At 38.3% G+C, this 13,444-nt stretch overlaps 1 protein-coding gene across 1 annotated transcript in view; it reads left to right on the plus strand.

Annotated features, from left to right (window-relative positions):
* Positions 1-1,200: 1,200 nt before the first annotated feature.
* Positions 1,201-13,444, plus strand: part of GPR37 (G protein-coupled receptor 37) — a 32,724-nt gene continuing 20,480 nt past the window's right edge. Inside the window, exon 1 of the mRNA XM_075208925.1 lies at positions 1,201-3,153. Within this exon, the coding sequence (XP_075065026.1) occupies positions 2,173-3,153 (981 nt within the window). The 5' untranslated portion in view covers positions 1,201-2,172. The remainder of the gene's footprint in view (positions 3,154-13,444) is intronic.

Genomic DNA, 13,444 nt, shown 5'->3' on the forward strand with positions numbered 1-13,444 from the left:
CTTCTGACTGAACGGAATCAGTCATCCTGGATCCAATTTCATTTTACAAATAATTATACTCCGGTATTTCTATGCTATGGGGTGCTCTCCCTAATCAGTATGGAAAATAGTGCTAAGCTCATACTGTTGAACTCTCTCTGATTATTTTTGCAGAGACAAGTGTACATTTGCCTGATGGCAAATTTGTCAATATTTTAATTCTCAACCCATCTGTGCTGATAATAATTCATCATCATCATCATCATCATCAACATTTATTTATCTAGCGCCAGCAAATTCCGTAGTGCTTTACAATTGGGAACAAACAGTAATAAAACAATACTGGGTAATACATACAGAGAGGTTAGAGGCCCCTGCTCGCAAGATTACTATCAATTGCCAAATTGGGAAGAAATAATTTGATGAGTCTTCAAGTTACCATAAAAAACTATGTTACTATGCTTCACATTTAAAACACTCATATGATTATGATTAAATGTTCAGACCCAAGGTAACTGATTAATTATAATATGCAATGTATTTTCACCCCTGTACAGCAGAAAGGTATGTATTTGCCTAGAGGCAGTGTGTAGTTACAATTTGAACACCCCTTGTACTAATTAGAGTTTTAGGGATTCTTTTTTAAGTCCCAGTTTTATACAGAGCTGAATGTGCCCCCAGTCTCAGCATTGATCCTCCTCCTTGTGCCAGATCTTCATAGGCAAGTGTATGCCACATATTGATTGGTAACATTTGATGTTGAATTATCTGAATATGCATTCTTGTAATTATGCTGGAGTTTCCTAATGGTTCTTGGCAAAAATAAAAATAAGATTTATTTTGAACAATGCCCTTTATCAACAATTATAATAGATTAAATGACTTTAAGTGCTGTTCCTCTGGCTACCGCACCTTGCATTGCACAATACCGAACAAAAAATCAAATTAACAAATCCCATTTTACGTTTTCATACAAGTACAGGTTGTAACAACCTACAGTTTAGATAAAGGTAACATAGGTTTACATTTCTACTGCAGGGATTCTCTATTACCCTGATAGGAAAACATTCAGCCAGCTGCTTCTAGATTTTACTTGCAGCATTAACAGCTTCTGTTCATTCCCCCACTCTCCCTCCTCCTGCACAGCCTTTGTGTCAGCTTCAGTGCTAAGAGAACTAGCTATGCTTTGCCCAGACAGAGAATGGCACCGCTGCCGCAAGTGCTGGTACAATGTACTGAGGTAAAGGATTATTTTTCTTTGTTGGAAACTGTGAGAGGATATTTAAAGATTCCTAAAATGCAAGACATGTTTTCAATGAGCTTCCCTTGCTGCAGATGGAACCAGATACATTGTGAGAGCACACAGCAAGGTGTGATAATTGTTTTGGAGTGACATTAGATGAAGAGATACTGTATAGAAGGGAGGAGAGAGGCTGTCTCGTTTACAGCCCCTACACAGGCGCAGAGAATCGTCTTGTAAAACCTGCAGGCGGGGCTCTTCAGTACTTCTCTACATGTACAGCAGTGACAGCAGCAGTACAGCCAGGGAGAAGCAGCTTCAGAGGCAGAGGTCTCTCTGCTCCTGCTCCTTGACAACCCACAGAGCTTCACCTTATTCTCACTTATCTAGAACACAGACAAAGGAAAATTAAATGGAATTGTCTATTTCCCTGTGAATGGCTGATCTCACTAGCTTTTTATGCCCAGCCTTTAATCTGATCTCATGACATCTCTGCAACCTGTTTACTCGGAGGCTGAGAGGGATTATTTTCATTTGTGCTTAATAAGAGGAGAAAGAGCTGTGTCTTTGCAGTGAAGCAAAGGAAGACAATGTAAATGAGCAGTCAGGATAAAGCTAACAGTTCTTACAAAGACAGTGGCACAAGAAGGGTGGAGCCCCGGTATTTGTATGGATGTACAGCGTTAGCAATCTTAACTTTTTCTACTTGCAGCTTGTGCACCAATACTGGAATGGCTTCAGCACACTGAATTGCCTTGTCATTTACATTCTGTATCTTCAGTACTATACACCTGTAAAGAAAGGTGAAACTTAATCCCAGGAAGTGTGTAATTTATTTACACCATATCATTTCTCTCGTCTCACTGCTTTTGTCTAGCACCTTTGGATCAAGTGACATGTATGGAACAATCAATTTATTTCTTGTTTTTTTAACTGAATGTTGAATTATAAACATGCGGTTACCATATTACTCCCTTTTTTTTGCATTCTTTGGAACTTCAATAGTAATCAACCATGAATTGCAAGATTTAAACAATGTGGCACATGAAGATGGCACAAGATGGTGTCATGGTCTCTCTCTTTCTCCAGACAAAGTTTATTCTAGAGAATCAAGCAGTCAAACTGTTGGTGAGAACTCTACCCGTGAAGGGATTTTAAGGAATATTATTTGTAAATTTATACATGGGAGCTTAAGGAAGTCTATGGATCCCAGTTTGATTCAACAAAATAGACATCAACAAAATGACAAGCAAAAAGGAAACAGAACACCTGCACCACATAAGCAATCTGAAACCTTTCTCTGGGAGTATAGAAAGGTGAGCAACACAGCCGTGGACACCAGGTATAGTGCTGACACACCTGACAATGGGGCAATGATAAACATCAATTCTAGAAATAAAAGGGATACCTATGAGCACCAATGGAAGACAGGCGATGACAACTCAAACAAAATCAAGAATGAAAAAATAATTTTAGTGGATTTCAACGAAACTTCTCAAAACCCAAATGCACGAAAAGAGAGAGAACCCCACACATTATTCTTAAATGGATCAGTTCCCTTTGCGACCAATGATTTGAAAGTGTTTTCCGATAGCATGGAAGTTAATCAAGCGTTGGTACCAAAAAATACAACCAATAAAAAGCTGCACATAAAGAATCCATTTTATCCATTAACAGAAGATTCATATGGTGCCTATGCAGTTATGTGCTTATCCATTATTATATTTGTTATTGGGATTATGGGCAACATGGCTGTAATGTGCATAGTTTGCCACAATTACTATATGAGAAGTATATCCAACTCACTTTTGGCAAACTTGGCTTTTTGGGACTTTTTGATTATTTTTTTCTGCCTTCCACTGGTAATATTTCATGAACTCACTAAAAAGTGGCTACTGGAGGATTTCTCTTGCAAAATCATTCCGTATATTGAGGTAACATTCATAACCTTTATTAAATGGTTTGTTGATTCACATATGAACATGTCTAACAGATAGATATTAGCCCACCACCAAGATTTTAGGATCTATTTAGTGCCAGATTTCCTAAACAAGGCCTAAGTGTCATAATGTGTGGTGTATATATTTAATGTTTTTACTTTTGATTTCTGTGACCACTTTACAATTAATGTTTAGTGTTGCAATTTTCATTCATACTGCAAGCAGTGTAATATGAAAATATCCCTCAGAAATGTTTTTTTATGCACTTAATGTAAAGTTAATCAAAAATGGTGTGGACAATGTTGACACCATTCACATGTCTGGCATACTTAAGCAGGATTTGTTCCATTTTTAATCTTCTGCACATATCATAGTTAATTTGTGATAAAGTTATTTTTACTAGTTTAACATTTTTCTCCTCCATTCAATGGCCCTGTGATTTCATTGTCTGTTTAGCGTATGCATATCAGACATATGGGACCTTGCGCATGAACGTTTTTTCCTATGTTCTTCATCCCTCTTTTTGCTAATTTCTTTTACTCAGTCCTTTTCTTTACAGTTTTCTCTTTTTTTAAACATTGAGTATACAGGTGCAGATTTAAAAACATACAATGTGCTTTTCAAACCATTATAACATGATAATTGCATTTAAAAAGAAAATTGGGGGAAATTTTATTAATAAAAATAAAAAATCCTTTTTTTTTTTTTTTTTTTAACCAAAACATTTAATAATGTTCTTTCTTTTCATGGTAAAAACATTCTTGTTCGCATACCTTAACAAAATTTCGCTTCACAAGTCACAGCTGACATAGTATCCAGCAATAGACAGCATGGAAGATAGGATGCCAAGTTTTGGTCTGGGCTATGGAATGAAATATGGACTCCAAAAGCTGTTTGCCTGCTCTCAATTGCCATGCATATTTGTTCCTTATTTAAAAGTGACCAGCTTTACATCGGTGCCAGTTTTTCCCTTATTCACCTTGTTTCTCTGCCAAGATCACAGCTGTCAGTCCACCCATCATTCAAATCGTACATGATTGGAAAACAAAATAAATATTAGTGGATTCTATGCATCACTTTGGTTGCAAGCATTAGAATACTTTTTTTTTTATTTATTTTTTTGCTCTAATGAGTATATGGTGGGCTCTATCTAGCAGTGTTTGACCTACAAACAAGATACATGATATATTATTTTTAGAAACATTATTTTTCAAATGCTATGTTGTTTCTATTAGCTTCTGTCTGAATTACATAGATTTGATCTAATTGGTGTTGATGGAATGTGAATCATTTTCAAAGTCCTTCACAAGATCCAACTTGCAATGTTTTTCTTTATCTGTGAATGCTCTACTCATACCTTCGATACACTCTGCTTTATAACTCCAAATTTTTCTCTTAAACAAAACATACAGAATACTGCAATTATATTCCCTATATACAATTGACAAATGTTTGCCGAATATATTATCATTTATTTTATCAGGTTTTGTAATTTTTCTAATGTGGAATCAGACTAGATAAGATCATATACATCCATGAAAATAACTTTGGAACATTGACCATTGACAGTTATTGTTATTGTGTGAGTGAATGATGCTAGAAGCAAATAGTTGAACTATACATCAAAAGATGTAACGTTTATAGTAGCATGGGGTGCAGCCGCTACTGGGCCTGCAGCTGGGAGAGGGCAAGTGCCCCTGCTTAACCTCCTTTACTAAATCCACTGACCCTGCTGTCTTGTACAATCCGAGTGGTGACTTCTCCCAGGTGTTAAACAGTAGCTGGAAGCCCCTTCTCACCACCTACTTTTATTTAACATGGAGGTTTAGGCACCCGGTCTAAAGAAAGTAGTTTTCTAGGAGATTGGCATGGGTGCTAAACACTGATCTGGAATGAAGAGGAATACGGGAGACAGCAGCGGTCAACTTTTGTCTGACAGCTGGGAAAAGTCCAGAATTGTGTAAACCTACTAGCCAGCAGGGGATAGTTGTATGGTAAGAGGTAAATTGGCACAGTACTGACATAGCTGGAAGGGAGAGCCCCCTTTGTAATATTGCTTTGGGGCTTGGTAGTGTCTGGTTATGCTCCTGTGTACATAACTGCATTTTTTTTAGTTTTTAGGTTGATGAGATTTTTGAGTTTTCAGCACTTATTTCCAGGTTAAATGTGTTCATGTAGATCAATGATTGCTATTTAACCCAACAATGTAGATGATTTATCAACTGGTATATACTCCTAAGCTGTGGTCATTGTCTCTAGTTGTTTGACTTTACATTAAGTCGGTAGTTCCTGGCTCATAGAGATTGCTAACCCCATGCATCACAATGGTGCGCCAGTGACGTGCAGGAAACATAGTGACACTGACGTGATAAATTGCAGGCAGACTAAACTCTGCAGGAGCACCACAGGTTTACTTTACTGGCTGTGGCTATTTTTCTGATTAAAAATAAAACATTCAGATTTTTTAATATGTTTTAGAAAAGTATAATAAACATCACAAATTATGTATATTATTTCTCAGAATTTTTAGTTTAACAAACCAGTTGACTAAAATAACCCCATGGCACAAATCTTTAATCAGATTAATCACCCAATAGGCGTCAACTGGCGGTTCATGACTGCAGCGGGGAGCTTGTCATAAGCCCAGAGTGGTTATTATCACTTTTATTCCCTGGAGGTGGTCAGTTCAGCTCACTGGCTGGTGAAGTCTGCAGGAGTGAACTTTACTTCCCCAATGGGGCGGAGTGAGTCAACAGTTGAGGCTTTGCCAGCAAGAGCTCAGGGCTTGAGTGTAGTTCTCAGTTTGTGAGATTTAAGTTAACTTAGAACACAAATTATACATACACTTGCACTCCCTTCTTTGCACAATGGGATGATCACAACTTCAGATATATTCTTCCTCAGATGTAGTTTTATACACAAATATGCATGATCCTAATAGGACTCATATGTCCAGGAAAAAAAAAAGAAAATACCAAACATAGTGAAATATGTCACAATATGAATATTCAATAGCAAGTCCACCACCATACAGAAGGGGGTCTTCGACTTTCCACCATGGATGCCAGATGTGTAAATGGAAGTTCACCAGTTCTCTTCTACTTCCTAAATCCCCTTAGGGTATATGCTTACTGGAAACAATAAGCTTCTCAAAATCAGGCTTCTTCCTCCACTTTTTCGTCAAAATCTTCAATCCATACACTTGACCATGTGAACAGAAGAAATGACACCAAAAAAGGCGTTCTTATTGTTTCCAGTATTGTGTAAGCATATACCCTAAGGGGATGTGGGAAGTAGAAGAGCACTGTTGAACTTCCATTTACACATCTGGCATCCATGGTGAAAAGTCGAATACCCCCTTCTGTATGGTGGTGGACTTGCTATTGAATATTCATATTGTGACATATTACACTGTTTGGTATATTTTTTTTACCTGGACATATGAGTCCTATTAGGATCATGCATATTTGTGTATAAAACTGCATCTGGGAAAGAATATACCTGGAGTTTTGATCATCCCGTTGTGCAAAGAACGGAGCACAAATGTATGTATAATTTTGTGTTCTATACTATTTTCTGAATATTGGTGGATATTCTATTTACATGCATGGCTGCATACCTTAGTGAAGCAGCCCAACAGAATTCATTTCCATTATCTATGGATTTCAGTTAACCTGTCGGGGCTGAAGTCTTGGAATGACATAGTGGAGGACGCCTTTAGAGAGGATACGTAGAGCTCATCTCAAGGGATAAGACCTGCATCAAGTGAGGCTTCGGGGATATATGATATTGGGAAGAGGGCAGAGGGTTTAGATCTTATCTGCTGTTACTACAGGATTACGAAAGAGCAAAATTGGGGACAAGTAAAAATGAGGGGGGTTATTCCAGGGCATATACTGTATATCCTTGGAACTCTAATGTAGAAAAATGGATAAGAAAGTACAATAGTGTACACTGTGTGATAAGTGAATTTCTTTTACACATTGGTGTAATATTGTCCAAAGTGTTTACATGACCAACTTTGGGTGAGTGCTTTTCATTATCTAAAAGAAATCTACTTATCGCACAGTGTACACTATTGTTCTTCCTTAACCATTTTTTTACATTAGAGTTCCAAAGAACTATATGTGTCAGAATAACTCTGAAGGTTGCAAGCTTCATTTTTCCTGGCTGCTATTTTTTATTCTATATTTGATGCTACACATTTGGCATTGGCCATTCTTGTTTTAATTTGACAGGCAGGAAAGGCCAGGCCACTGGCAACATGCAGTTCTGTGAGTAGTGTTGTTACATGGTGCAGGTGAGACTGTGGCCTATAACAGTGTCAAACACCACATCTGACACATTAAAGAGGCATTGTGTGCATTGCTGGCTCAGCACGGGGTGGTAGGCAGATGTGGTCAACACCTGGTGGCACATTTGACTGCAGACATTAGACTTTGAGTTGAGACAGGAAATGCAGCAGACATTCATGGGGAAGCAATGGAGGAGATTAAGTGCTCAAACAAGGGCAGAGAATGGGGATTTAAAAGATGCTGGGTCTGCACAGTTAAATATGTGTGAAGCACTACTGGAAGCTCAAAATCCTGCAGCAATGGAATTGTAGCCAGACCCTAAAAAGGTGAAAGACACCAAACCTAGTCAGCCTCTAGTCAGGTGTGTTTTCTGTTTATTTAGGAGTTTTGGTTTAGTTAGTTAGCTATTCTTTTTCTCTCTTCCTAATGGGTAAAAAAAAGTAGAAAGTCTCACTACTTAGTGTGTGGTTATGTTGGAGTTTACTATACAGCTTGTGATACTGAGACTGATAATACTCAACCCTCTGAACGTGTTTAAGAAATAATTAGCTGGATGATGAAATCAATGAAAGATTATTTTGTTTTTAAATAAGACAATAAACAAGGGACAACAAGATGTCACATATTATTGAAAATATAAAGGATATAAGCCCTGATCTTTCTGTCTGTTAGTCATTTGATATGACTATAATTAATTATTTGTCCACCATTTTCCCAGGTTCTTTAACCTTGACATTGTTGAACACATTAATAAGTCTATGGGAATTAATTATTATGCGCAAGCTCCTATTTCCACCCATCCTTATTTTTCCATCCTTTTTCAAGATCATCAGAAAAATAGAGTTTTCATGTACACAAAGTTCTTACAAATATGGTTAATACATAATAACAACTACAGGCCAACCTAATAGGAAGATAATGGACCATAGGTATTCTTTCCAGGCAGATGAAGTCACAAAATGTGGTTTCAAGAAATTGCATATATCCTCCAGGATTATACTTAAGGGTGCGACAGTGGCTTCAGCTTCAAGAGCATTCTGATTAAGGGCCAGTACCCTACATGTGAACATAGAGAGAAGATTAGTAGACTATGACTACTTAAATACTTGGGTTTGCAAAACGGAATTGACTTTTTTGTGAATCATTTTTAGATTCTATTTTTTATGCTAGAGCTATGGCTTCAGCAGTGGTAGAATCCATGGGCATCCAGTTGGCTGCATCCATGGTAAACAGATCTAGAATAAAAATAGCGCCTAGCCCATGCTTCCTTTTGAATGTTCTTTCCTTTCGGTCAAAAAAAGGGCTGTATCATTTAAAGGATCACAGGAGATAGTCCATTCATTTTCCACAGGGCAGAGATCAAAATAATGTTTTCTTTTTTCTAGGCAGCCAATCAAGGAAGCACATAGTTATAGGCTTGGCTAACAATATTTCAGACAATATGGTAACATCTCTCTTAACCAGCACTTAATCTATTTATTCTTATTTAAGAATGTATCTATTCAAGCCACAAGAGAGTGTGGCTTGGAAATGACAACTAATCCAGCAACTTTTGTCATCCTGTTTCTGCACTCTTATTTAAAAAATAAAAGTATATTCCCCCCCACCACCACCACTATTCAGTTTCTACCATGCCACTGTCCTATACCTTGTCTCATTCACAACATTGTTGAACTGATTTTCGAAGTGGAGAAATGTTCTGAATAGTGCTGATGTTACAAATGTTAAAGTCATGCAAAGTTTGTTGCTCTGCTTAATCTCAGGTACGGTGATTTATGATAGAGCCTAGTGTATACGCCCTCTGCACCTATTGCATCTGCTTTTATGTGGAATTGCATGAATTTGCAGGTAAAGATGGCAGCGTCTGTGGGGGTGTAATGTTTGGGTAATCTTGTGATGAGACAAGCTCAGTAGATTGGTTGTGTTCCATGCTCAGTGCAGCCTAGGTAGATGAATATTTCTAGTTATGCATCCACATAAAGAATATTTCATTTTGCAGGACAAGATTATGTAAATGAGATTAATAGGTGTGTTTCCTTTTTATGGAGCCGCAGAGAAAATTTCCAGATGACTGGAATAGTACATGTCTTTGGAGATGTGGCGGCCTACACTTTCAATGAAATAACTGTTTTGCTTTCCAGGTACATGTCATACAGCAAAGAACATTTCTAACCATATTTCAACCAAATGTTATAACCACGTCTAGATAAATTAGTAACTTAGGTGCCACGACAAAAAGTTAGGAGGTGGCAATTTTCTAACAATCTACAGGCCGTGTAAAAGTTTTTACAGTTATGGCATGTTACAGAATATATCTGTCAGAATATTTCAGTGCCCCTGAAATCAGTGCAATCTACTTTTGTTCCTTCGTCCTTCTGCTGGGAACTATTCAGATTGGATCCAATTGATGAGTACTCGCATGCACTACATTGTAACACTGTGTAATTACAGCAGTCAAAGCTGCACTCTTTACTGATATATTAAAAACATCACTGGGGTTTCTGGGAAACTGGAATTTTAGCAGCTGTAAAAGAAAAGCACATTATATGGCCATCAACAAGGCTGCACCAACATACATCTCCTCTCTTGTCTCAAAATATCTCCCAACTCGGCAACTCCGTTCTGCAAAAGATCTGCGTCTCTCATCCACCCTCTTTACATCCTCCCATTCCCGGTTACAGGACTTTTTTCGGGCTGCACCCACTCTATGGAACTCTCTCCCTCGCACAATAAGACTCTCCTCTGTTCTACAAACTTTCAAGCGTTCTCTGAAAACCTACCTATTCAGACAAGCGTATAATATTCCTCAACCACCATCTTAACCTCACTACCTTTAGCCTGTTACACAATTTCACACAAGACAACTACCCCCGGACCAACATTATTGTGTGACAGGATCATTTAGCTTATGAGTCACCCTACCTTTGCAGTCTGGCTGGGCCAAGATGCAAAATGTATACTTAACCTCATGTGTCAATCTCCCATTGTCCCATAGATTGTAAGCTTGCGAGCAGGGCCTTCTCTCCTCTTTGTCTGTTTTACCCAGTTTGTTTATTAGTTTATTACGTTTGTCCCCAATTGTAAAGCGCTACGGAATATGTTGGCGCTATATAAATAACTGATGATGATGATGATGATGATAATGCTGTACATGAGGGATCTGAAGACCCTGAACCAGTTTTAATGGTTCCATTTAGAGGCATTGCAGATGGGATTCATTCACAGCCCGTATGCATTTACAGTCAGACCAATGTGACATTTACCAATCAAAACATTTGACATTAAAGAGCTTACATTGTAAGTGGTAGAGGGCACAGCTGAAACAAGAGGAGCAAGTGTGACTCAGAGTTGAGATTGGGGCAGTTGTGAGAGTGCATTAGTGTTTATAGTATAATCTGTGATAAGGTAAGCTCTAAAACAAGACTGGGTTTTCAGAGAGCGTCTAAAGATTTGAAGGTTGGTTGGATATGGTAGGGAATTCTGCAAGTGGGTAGCTGTGTGGGAGAAGTTTTGTAGGCAGGAGTGAGAGGTGGTTACCAGGGACGAGACAAGGCACAGGTCAGATGTAGATCTAAGAAGGAAGGAGAGTATTTTGGTATGAAATTTGAGATGTATGAAGGGAATGGTGGTGGTAAAGGCTTTGTAGGCAAGGGGGAGTAATTTGAATTGGATTAAGGAGGACACAGGAAGTGTTGGAATATGCAAAATGGTGCCGCAGATGTGGAATGGTGAGTGAGGTAGATCAATGTTGCAGGAGCATTTAGGATGCAATAATGTTGGGATACATGGGTATCGGGAATTCCAGATAGTAGGAGGTTGCTGTAGTCAAGATGGGAGTTGATGAGAGAATGTATAAGAATTTTGGTAGCATGTTGTTTAAGAAACTGGCACATACTGGCAATGTTTTTAAGGTGGAGTCAACAGGACTGGTAGAGATTCTGTATGTGAGGAATAAAGCAGAGGGAGGAGTAAAGTGTGACACCAAGGCATCAGGCTTGGGGAACTGAGGAAATTCTGGTGTTATTTACAGTAATGAAGATTTACGGGAGGTGGTAAATCTGGGAGGAGGAAAGATCATAGTTCTGTTTTGGACATGTTGAGCTTCAGGTAGCGTTGAGTTATCCATGTGGAGATAGCTGGAAGACATTTGGTTACACAAGATAGTACAGAAGGGGAGAGGTCAGGGGAAGAGATATAGATTTTTGTGTTTTCAGCGTAGAGGTGGTACTGGAGGCCGACTGAGTTAATTATTTTCCCAAGAGAAGAGGTGTACAGTGAAAAGAGTAAAGGGCCGTTAATAGAGCCTTGTGGGACCCCAACATATAATGGGATGGAGGGGTGGATGTGCCAGAGGTACAAACACTAAAGGAGTGGTTCAATAGGTAGGACGTGAACCAGAAAAGAACTGTATCATAAGGGCCAATGGAGAAGAAGAGAGATCAACAGTGTCAAAAGCAACAGAGGGGTCCAGGAGAAGGAGTATGGAGAAATGACCCTTAGACTTTGCAGTAAGTATATAATTAATCACTTTTGTGAGAGCTGTTTCAGTGGAATGTCGGGGGAAGAAGCCTGATTGCAGAGAGTCGAAAATGTAGTGAGAAGAGAGAAAGTGATACAGGCATTTGTACACTAATCGCTCAAATAGTTTAGTTGGCAAAGGAGAGGAGAGAAATAGAGCGGTAGTTGGAAAGAGTGGCTCGATTGAGAAATGGTTACTTTACAATTTGTGAGATGAATGCATGTTTAAAAGAGAATGAAAGTTTGCCACTGAAGAAAGACAGGTTGAAGAGGTGAGCTAGAAGTGGGGTTGCAGCAGGGGAGAGGGATTAGGGTTGATGGTGCGATGAGTGCAGAAAATACGTCTTCAGATACTTTATATATGCTATGTGCCTATGCAATTAAATGTTTTATTTACATTTCTTGTTAATATTAAGTCCAGAAGAATACAGTATTTTCATTACCTACATTACATCTATAATTTTGTCCAATACTGCTTATTTCATCAGATCAATGTCTAGTCCCTCTTTGCGCCTCTGGTCTTTCTTTCTTTCTCGATCACTCTTGTTTCTTGCTTTTGCTTTCTCCCTCTTTTTCATACTAATTTTTACTTTCCCACTTTACACCTCTCTTTTTTCTTTTTTCCCTTTAATTGTCCTTTGCTTACCCTCATTTCCCATAAGGCTATTGAAGTGTAACTTGACTAATACACATCATTCTCCATCTATGCTTGCAACCAAAACCACCTACCTAACTCCACTCATCTTTCTTAGCAATAACCATATGCAGCTTGGCCTCTGGTGCAACACCACTTCAGACAGCACTCCATGGCAACAAACAGCTTATACAGTATATCAAATGTTTCCTACCTATTAGATTGTAAGCTTGAGAAGGGTCATCTCTGCTATATATATATATATATATATATATATATAATTAGATATCACAAAAGCACTTGTAGTATTGGCTAGGCCTTACTTTTGTGATAAGTTTATATCCGCTAAACCTTTCTGCATGTCCTTTTCAATAATATGCAGGTTCTACTTTGCACATCTGACCAATTTGAGTCCTTTTTCGGGTACTTCCATATCTTGCCTTGGTTTCAATAGTTCCATATCTTAATCATGTCTCTAATAGTGGAATATATCCTTATAATATTCTCCTGCTTTGTAATAATCAGTTTTCTTTATTTTCAAGATTCATTGTTGAGAGTAGACACAATATCCTGAAAGGTTAGAAGGATCAGAGTATTTATTCAACTCTGGAAAATTTTAGCCCCTTACACCTGGAGAGGTAGAACGGGTGTCAGGCAAACATGAGTTGAGTAGAGTACCAGTGTGTACGTATGTGTAGCACCCTCCTGGAGAATTAGACTTGGCCTCATCACCAGATGTGCTTCATAAAAGGTGTATATTTTGCAGGTACCAGATGTCTGGTTTAAAGATATGTGCTGATGGTGATGACAACATCCGTGCTATCTAGCCAATTCTAAT

This window comes from Mixophyes fleayi, chromosome 4 (genome assembly GCF_038048845.1).
Source record: "Mixophyes fleayi isolate aMixFle1 chromosome 4, aMixFle1.hap1, whole genome shotgun sequence".
Taxonomy (NCBI): domain Eukaryota; kingdom Metazoa; phylum Chordata; class Amphibia; order Anura; family Limnodynastidae; genus Mixophyes; species Mixophyes fleayi.